Consider the following 9,554-nt stretch of genomic DNA (forward strand, 5'->3'; position numbering starts at 1 on the left):
GGAAGAGTGGAGAAAATGATGTGCTTTAGTTATCATAACTAAACACCTGCATAACAAAACACCTTAAAATGTAGTGGCTTGGGCTTCCCTGGTGGCGCAGTGGTTGAGAGTCCGCCTGCCGATGCAGGGGACACGGGTTCGTGCCCCGGTCCGGGAAGATTCCACATGCCGTGGAGCGGCTGGGCCCGTGAGCCATGGCTGCTGAGCCTGCGCGTCCGGAGCCTGTGCTCCGCAACGGGAGAGGCCACAACAGTGAGAGGCCTGCATACCGGAAAAAAAAAAAAGAAAAAAATGTAGTGGCTTAACACAATTTCACATCACATGAAGTTTATTACTTCACATGATTCCGGGGTTGACTGGGCGGTTCTGCTTCGTGCGGTACCGGCTGGGGCACTGGGGTGGCTGGAAGATTTTAATGGCCTCGCTTCTCTGGCTGGGTGTTGGTGCTTGTTGCTGGCTTGTTGCTCCACTCAGCTGATGCTGTCAGTCAGGCATCTCAATCTTCTTCAACAAGGGCCCCTTCATGTGGCTGCTTGGGCTTGCTCCCAGCATGTGGGCTTGGTTTCAACAAGGAGCATTCCAAGGAGACAAGTCCCATACAAAAGCTTATCAAGAATCCATTGCATTTGGCAAGCGATGTCAACTTGAGAGGGGACCACACAAGGGCATCACACAGAGCGTGGCTCATTGGGGGAATCAAAGTAACAGTCTACTATGGGGAGACGTTAGATCCTTTTGAGTATCATAATAGAAGGTGTTGAATTTCTGAGGAGGAGGGTTTTTTTTGGCTACGCCACACAGCTTGTGGGATGTTAGTTTCCTGATCAGGGATCGAAACCGGGCCCCCCGGCAGTGAAAGCGCCGAGTCCTAACCACTGGACCTCCAGGGAATTCCCATGAGGAGGATTTTAAATGTGAGAAAATAATGCAATGGGAACTCAATGCAATATCTTGAAGACAGAATTACCTTGGGTCAAAAACAATGGAATCTCTGCAAATATGAAATCTGGCACCCAGACCTGACACTTTCCTTTCAATAGATTAAATTCATGATGCAGCAATTGGAGCCAGCAAACTGTAATCTATATTGGAAGTGAGTTATCTAACCCAGTATTTTTTAAAAAATTAGTGACAGAAGTATTATTTCGAATAGATGCTTCTAAGAAAAATAAAACAGAAACAGGTAAGGCAAAACACTCAGGGTTATTTCATTTAAAGTTGGGGTGTTTTGGGTTCTCCCTATTTTCATGTATTTTTGGCAATTTTAATAATAAAAAATAAATAATAAAATACAATTTAAAATCCATTTCATAAAGTAAGACACACAGAGAAAGGCTGCTGTGAGTCAATGTTTGAAGCTTTGCCCACTCCATTCTCTCTCACGACTGTCTGCCGCTACCCCTTCTGCTGGCATCCCCCAGAGACCTCCATTCTTCAGATACCTTCGAAGAATTCAGGGCAGCCACGGATCATATTTTGAAAACCGTTGACCAGACTGACTAGAAGATGCCCTAGAAGATGCAGGTCTGTATTTTGATCTGGTCCTCCTAATACTGATTTAAAAAACTAAGTAGACGGCTTCTCTGGTGGCACAGTGGTTGAGAGTCCGCCTGCCGATGCAGGGGACACGTGTTCGTGCCCCGGTCCGGGAAGATCCCACATGCCGCGGAGCGGCTGGGCCCGTGAGCCATGGCTGCTGAGCCTGCGCATCCGGAGCCTGTGCTCTGCAACGGGAGAGGCCACAACAGTGGGAGGCCCGCGTACGGAAAAAAAATAAATAAATAAAAAACTAAGCAGCATCAGTGCTGCTGCCGCTCTGTGTCCTCTCTGCCCGCCCCCCGCCCCCAACCTGGCAGCCACCCAGGAGTCTACTGCTCTCTGCACTTACTGCTATCGTGAACACAGGAAACAGTGTGGGTACCTTCTGATTTCTGATTGAGGATGTGGAAAGTGATGCTGCAGGGATCAAAAGTAGAGAAGCTTCTAAGACATTTGAGAAACTGCATTCCCAAGACATTTGCTAAATGGACTCCAGCAGAAACTGCAGCAGTAGCAGCAGCAGTGGCCCCCAGAAAAATCCAAAGACGTGTTAGTCTGTGCAATTTTTTAAAATAAATTTATTTCTTTCTTTCTTTTTGTCTGCGTTGGGTCTTTGTTGCTGTGTGCGGGCTTTCTCTAGTTGCGGCGAGTGGGGGCTACTCGTCGTTGTGGTGTGCGGGCTTCTCATTGCGGTGGCTTCTCTTGTTGCGGAGCTCAGGCTCTAGGCACGCGGGCTTCAGTAGTTATGGCACGCGGGCTCAGTAGTTGTGGAGCACGGGCTTAGTTGGTCCGCAGCATGTGGGATCTTGCTGGACCAGGGCTCAAACCTGTGTCCCCTGCATTGGCAGGTGGATTCTTAACCACTGCACCACCAGGGAAGCCCAGTCTGTGCAATGTTAATGCCATTGTCCTGTGAATACTTTTGCAAAGAAGGCTGGAGGCAGGTGGCTCCCACCAAGGGCACTGAGCTGGGGGGAGGGGAAGGGTAGGAAGTTATGCATCTTGTACTGCAGGCTTATCAAGAGTCGTGATGTTTCCTGTGTTAAGGGAGCTGTGTGGTCTCCGTGGAGCATGAAGAAGACTTTTTAAACTTCTTGATCATCACTGAGTTAATGCTAGTTCTAGTCATCTCATCATACATTTACTGTGTTCTTACTGTGTTCTGGGCTTCCTGCTTAATCTTTGGGAGCTCACAGAGAGGAGTAGGGCTGCCTCTGTCCTGAAAATGCTCACAGGCTGCCGTGTGCTTGGGATCAAGGTTGGCTGAGTAAATACCCATTAAACATACGAAGCAGACACTTGGGAAACTAGAAAAGCAGAGAAACAAAGTTTTGTTTTGCTTAAAAGAATGTTTTCCTCCCAAAGCATGAAAGCTCTAATTGTAGAAACTATGCATGTTATTATTTAATTTTTAGGAAAGCAAAATATTTTTAAGATTTGTAGTTTTCAGGCTTCCCTGGTGACGCAGTGGTTAAGAATCCGCCTGCCAATGCAGGGGACACGGGTTCGAGCCCTGGTCCGGGAAGATCCCACATGCCACGGAGCAACTAAGCCCGTGCACTACAACTACCGAGCCTGCGCTCTAGAGCCCATGAGCCACAACTACTGAGCCTGCGTGCCACGACTACTGAAGCCCGCGTGCCTAGAGCCCGTGCTCCACAACAAGAGAAGCCACCTCAATGAGAAGCCCGGGCACCATAACAAAAGAGTAGCCCCCGCTCACCGCAACTAGAGAAAGCCCGCATGCAGCAACGAAGACCCAACGCAGCCAAAAATAAGTTAGAAAAAAAGTGAATCTGCATAAAATTATAAATCTACCATAAAAAAAAGATTTGTAGTTTTCAATATGTCTCTGTAGTGGGTGTGAAAAATATGTGCAGAAATAACTCTAACACAAGACGGCATGTGATGGATACCGTAAGGGAGCGCCAAAGTGCCAATGTATTCAGAGACAGAGGGACCACAAAGTCTTTATGGAGGAGGTGGTGTTTGAAGTGGACTTTGATGGGTAGATAGAAGGGGTTGGAGCACATGATCTCTAAGTCCATTCAAATTCTTTACTGCTGATTTGTGTGGGTGTGGGTGGGATGGACAAGGGTGCTCCAGGCAAAGGGACCACTTTGGGATCAGAGAGGCATGCTGGGGGATTAGGAGCGCTCCCTGGTGCCTGGAGAACAAGGCACATGGCGGGGTAAAGGATCTCAGGGCTCAGCCTGGTTTAGTTTGGCTGCAGCAGGAAGGCTTCCTTCGACCTCCTTTACTCTCCTCAATCCCAGGCCCTACTTCCAACAGGAAAGTCTGGAGGGACTGCTTTTCTTTCCAAAGGGCAGTCTGCCCAGGGCCGAGGCTGGTGTGTCCAGCCTGCCTCTGTCCCTGCTCAGGGTACAGGGAAACCACTGTATGGCTTTCCCGTTTTAGGTGCGAGTGCTCAGCTCAGCTGTCTGTGTTCCTAGCCTGCTTCTGTGTACTCGGAGTTGACCTTCAGAGCATGACATCTGAGCGTCAGTGCCGAGCTTCCTGTGCAAGGTACAGTGAGTTTGTGACTGCGTCCAGAGCTACAGACATGCTCCTTTTCTGTGAGCTGCATGACCAATTTGGCCTCATTAAGAATGAAGTGGGCAAATGGGAATGTTTGCAAGGGCATCAACGGGTACTGCTCGGACAGAGGACAGCCACCAGGTAAACACACCCCAGGCTTCTTCCCAGTAAGGGCAGACCCCGAGTCACAACGTGCCCTTGTCCCCAGCACTTCCCAGAATACCCTTTAGCATCCTGGTGCCACCCACACCCCGTCTCACTCCCGCGTGCCACTTCTGCCACTTCTCCTGTGAGCGCCCTTCTGGGGACTCTGTGACTCCCCCTTGTGCCCCTACACGTTACTGAAACTTTCATGTGTATTTTATTCACAGAGTTAGGACGGCTTCATCCTTTCCAAATTAATTTCTCCTTGATCTCGGTTCCTTCTACCCTGTTTCCATCAAGGTCAAAAGCCAATGTTATTTTCAAAGGGAAATTGATAGTTCCTTGATGGATTCAGTTGTAGGAGCCATATGACCTGCTCACAGAAGTCCTGTGTAGTCACAGAAAGAGAGGGAGGTATGTAGAAACATACCATAACTAACTTAACAGAGCAGTTTAAAGACAAAGATTAATGCTGCTACCATTTAGAAGTTCAAAGACAAAACATTTGCAAATTTAAAACATAATTACACATATATCCCTCTTGGGGACTTGGAGACACAGTCAAAATACCTTTGGCTGCTAGTTAGAGAATGAAGAAAAGTGCTAGATGTTAAAAACTGTTAACTGTTCATGGACCCACATAAATTGAGGGTGTTTTGATATTTGCTATGTTTCTTACTCTACTGCTCCTCTGCATATGCACATTTACCCTGGATTGATAATTGAGATTATCCAACACTTGTACATGTATGCACAGACTCGGGAAGAAAAGCTTGAGTTAGTAAAAAGCTAGCTATGTGACCATGGGCAAATTATTTGTCCTCTCTCAATACATCTTTCCTCACTTTTAAAATGAGAAGGTTGGACTAAGCATTCTTCCATCTTTAACAATCCGTGATTAACAAGAAAACACACTACAGAACAGTAATTAGTGTCTTAGGATCCACTATTGCCTTTGATTCTTATAGCTGTGTGATCTGAATGAAGTAATTTCTTCTCCCCAGACCTCACTTCATCTGTAAAATGACAGAATTGGCCTCTCTATTCTTTATTGTCCCTTCGAGCTCTAGTATTTTGCAGTTTTCCTCAGTTAGGGTGGAAGTCTCAGCTTTCTCTTCTTTGCATTCAGCTCTCATGTTGGGGGAGAGGGGAGGGAGAGGCGAGAGGCCCAATATTAATCATTATTATTTTCAGTCTCTCTGTTCTGTCTTCTCTCTTTCCTCTCTCTCTACTCCCCCCACCCTGCCAACTTTCTCTCCTATTGTTCTTCTAGAAAACTGGGAAAGTTTCCTCATAATGAACATTGCAGACCCAGCTTTACTCAGCGAATCCTGAAGCCTAGGTCTGGGTTGGAGAAGAGGCAGAAGTCCTTACAGCTCTGCCTTGTTTGTTTTTAAGTCAGTTTATTGGAATCCCTGCAGGAGATTAAGCTCTTTAGACTATCAATACTGAGCCCTGTATTGCTTAGGAATAGGTTTGGCTGAGACTGCTAGAGAAAACCTAAAGTAACAGTGGCTTTAAAAAACAGAATTTTATTTCTTCCTCAGGCAATAGTCCAGGTTTATAGTCTAAGGCTCTTGTGGCAGCTCTGAGCCAGGAAGTCCTCAGGATCTCAAGCTCCTTGGCCTACTTGCCCCACCATCCCCAGGCTGTAGCCCTCACCATGTTGATCCAAGCCATATAATGAGGAGGGAAAACCAGGAAGAGGCTTGGGAACTGCCACACTGTGCTGCACCCCATTGGCCAGACACTGGTCACACGACCACACCCAACTGCAAGGGAGGCTGGGCATTGTAGACTCCCTTCTGGGTGGCCATGGGTCCAGGCAAAAAACTGAGGATTCCATTACCTTGGAAGGAGGGGAGAATGGATATTGGGAACAGAAAGCCATCTCTGCTACTACCTCCATTTGGCTAGTGAGCCTTGGATATGTTCTCTCTATAGTGAGAAACCATCAGGGAAGAGGGGTGAGTCCTAGGACCTCCAATACCCAGCACCCTTATTTCTCTTTATTCTCTCTTGTCCTAGAAGACTCCACTCTCACAAGACACTGCCATTTCCCAAGAACTCCAAATCATTCGTGTAATTACTCATCTACAAAGGTTTGTGGAAAATGCTCTGTAGTCAGCACCGTATTTGTCAAGGGGACCAGAAAGACAGATGAGGTACAGTTCTTTCCCTAAGGAGTTTACAGTCTGGCAGATAGAAGCGGACATGTAAACCAATTGCCTGGAATCGTTATAGAATAGACACTTGAACTGGGTATAATGGGATGGGGTATAAGAAAAGAAGTAATAATTCTAACTTCACAAACAGACGGCAGAGGGGTAAGGAAATGCCTCATAAAGGAAGTCTCCACTAAACTGAGTGCTTAAAGCCAAATTCCTTGGATGGAGGGGACAGGGCAGGGTCTCTGCCTTTTTTCTCCCTTTTTTCCCCTTTCTTCTCCATGACTAATATGTTTTGCTTATAACCACCCGTATGTAAACAGATCAACTTGGCTGCTCTCCTCGTAAAAACACAGTGTCCCTGGCTAAGCTCAAGTTACCAAATTGCATATTCATTTACGTGGCAATTCCTGTAACCCTGCCTCTTAAGAAAACTAGAAAAATGAAGTTAATTACGAAAGGAAATCAACTGCAAAAATATCCAAGCCCTAATTCTAGGTAAAGATTAAAGAACATGGCACAATGTAAACTCTGGTGGGGGTCTGCCGAAGAGGTGAAGCAATTGTTTTTACATGGAGAAATTACTGGGTTCTGTACAAACGCAACTATAATCGTTAGCAAGATAATGGAATATGGCTTTGCATTTACTAAATTGTTGAGCCATTATCTGCTCAACTACTAACATTCAGTTTAAAGAGTATTTTTCTCTAGTTATCATAAATGGAAGTAATGGTGAACCTGAGAAATTTATGAGCAATAACACTTGATGTTTAGGAGAATATAATTTATCATTCACAGCATACAATTTTGCAAGATTAAAAATGTTCATTTTGCCACAAGAATTCAAGATTGCTTAGATTCTTTCAGTTAGGTCATCCAAGGTGAACTTTCAAGTTCTTACAAATTCTTCCCCATGAATTTTCATTGACTAAGTCAACAGGAAATTCTCCATTTTATCTGAAGTTTCAAAATATGCATTTTTATTTCTCTATTTTTCTGTGTATGAAACTTATGCTTCCTTATGTATTATTTTTACTTTATAAGTTTAAATTCCTTGGAGAATGTTTTAAGTATAAAATTTAATTTTATAAACATGTATTCATTATCTCATAAAGCAAGATGAACTGTGTAAAGCAGAGGTCCACACACTTTTTCAATAAAGGGCCAGAGAGTAAATATTTTAGATTTTGCAGGCCCCACACAGTCTTTGTTGCATAACTATCTTCGTTTATGTCTTTTTTTTTCTTAACAACGCTTAAAAATGTAAAAACCTTGTGGGCCGTACAAAAGCACGCTTCATTTGTCCTGTGGTCCTTAGTTTGCCAATCTCTGAAAAGCTTTGATTTCAAAATCTTACATGCACATAAATAACTATAATAAAAGGCAGGTATGTAATGCTATATAAGTACAAATGTGTAGATATGCAGTATTTGATCCTCTTCCAAGGTTCTTCCCAGCAATGGCATCATTATCTACACAATTACTAAGTCAGAGACCTTGGACTCATCCTTAAAACAAATCTCTACCCTTCCCTTGCCTCTTGTATTCACTTATTTATTTAATTTTTGAATTTTATTTATTTTTTATACAGCAGGTTTTTTGTTTGTTTGTTTTGTTTTATGACGAATTTTATCCCAAAGTGGCTCTAGTAGAGACATTGATGTAGAGTTTTAAGTATTGTTTCAGGTAAAGTGAAAACGGATAAAAGCAATATTTTTAGTTAATATAGTTTTAGATAGTGTGAGTTAAAATGTAATAAACATTAATGAACTTATTTAGAAATCAGAAACAGACTCACAGGCATAGAAGAAAAACTTGTGGTACCAAAGGGCAAAGGAGAGGGGGATAAATTGGATAAACAAGGTCCTACTGTATAGTGCAGGGTACTATATTCAATGTCTTGTAATAAACTATAATGGAAAAGAAAAAATGTAATAAATATTAAAAATAGATATTTTACTATCTTATCTATTTTGAAAGGTTTATATGTTTAGAATTATAGGGGAGTTTTTTTTAAAGAACAGGTTTATTTTGAGTAGTAAACAAAACTCCATTTATCACATAATAAACAAACCTTCCATCAATTTCTTCACAGTCCAAAGAACAAAACCTCTGACTTAATTAGAGTTTACACTTAATCTTAAATAGTCTAAAATCCATCCATGTCAACGTTGGAATTTCAATCTTGCCTGATACTACGAAATAGGACAAATTTTGATCGATGGTCACATTCCTCATTTTTGCTGTTCAGCCATTTTTCTTGATCTTGTTCTCTGATGCCATACATTCCAGAGTGTTCAATGGATTTGTAATAAACTTCCAAGAGGAAAGGGAATTTCTTGCTCATTGTTTGCCTGAAATCTTGGCTTGTGTTCATCTTTTTAAACAAAAAATATGCTCCAAAAATGCCCACAAGTTCACCTACTAAAACTCCTTTAAAGATCTTCTTTGCCAGTGGATCCAGAGTACGGGCCATCCTGAGGGGTGTACTCACCGGGCTGCCTATACAGCAGGTTTTTATTAGCTATCCATATTAGTGTATATATGTCAATCCCAATCTCCCAATTCATCCCACCCCCCACCACCCTGTCCCACTTTCCCCCCTTGGTGTCAATACCTTTGTTCTCTACATCTGTGTCTCTATTTCTGCCTTGCAAACTGGTTCATCTGTACCATTTTTCTAGATTCCACATATATGTGTTAATATACGATACGTGTTTTTCTCTTTCTGATTTATTTCACTCTGTATGACAGTCTCTAGGTCCATTCACGTCTCTACAAATGACCCAATTTCGTTCCTTTTCATGGCTGAGTAATACTCCACTGTATAAATGTACCACTTCTTTACCCATTCCTCTGTTGATGGACATTTCAGTTACTTCCATGTCCTGGCTATTGTAAAAAGTCCTGCAATGAACATCGGGGTGCATGTATCTTTTCGAATTATGGCTTTTTTTTTTTTTTTAAACATCTTTATTGGGGTATAATTGCTTTACAATGGTGTGTTAGTTTCTGCTTTATAACAAAGTGAATCAGTTAGACATATACATATGTTCCCACATCTCTTCCCTCTTGCGTCTCCCTCCCTCCCACCCTCCCTATCCCACCCCTCCAGGCTGTCACCAAGCACTGAGCCAATATCCCTGTGCCATGCGGCTGCTTCCC

At 43.4% G+C, this 9,554-nt stretch overlaps 1 protein-coding gene across 1 annotated transcript; it reads right to left on the reverse strand.

Annotated features, from left to right (window-relative positions):
• Positions 1-8,396: 8,396 nt before the first annotated feature.
• LOC113632284 (protein CEBPZOS-like) lies at positions 8,397-8,939 on the reverse strand. Its single transcript, XM_027129252.1, has one exon. The coding sequence runs from the start codon at positions 8,863-8,865 to the stop codon at positions 8,569-8,571; it is 297 nt and encodes a 98-aa protein (XP_026985053.1). The 5' UTR covers positions 8,866-8,939; the 3' UTR covers positions 8,397-8,568.
• Between the last annotated feature and the right edge of the window lie 615 nt (positions 8,940-9,554).

This window comes from Aethalodelphis obliquidens, unplaced genomic scaffold (assembly GCF_003676395.1).
Source record: "Aethalodelphis obliquidens isolate GAN/ISIS:26980383/991018 unplaced genomic scaffold, ASM367639v1 scaffold36, whole genome shotgun sequence".
NCBI classification, from domain to species: domain Eukaryota; kingdom Metazoa; phylum Chordata; class Mammalia; order Artiodactyla; family Delphinidae; genus Aethalodelphis; species Aethalodelphis obliquidens.

Bases quoted from the DNA above. Each gene is read 5' to 3' on its own strand.
- LOC113632284 (XM_027129252.1), bottom strand. From the start codon at position 8,865: ATGGCCCGTACTCTGGATCCACTGGCAAAGAAGATCTTTAAAGGAGTT.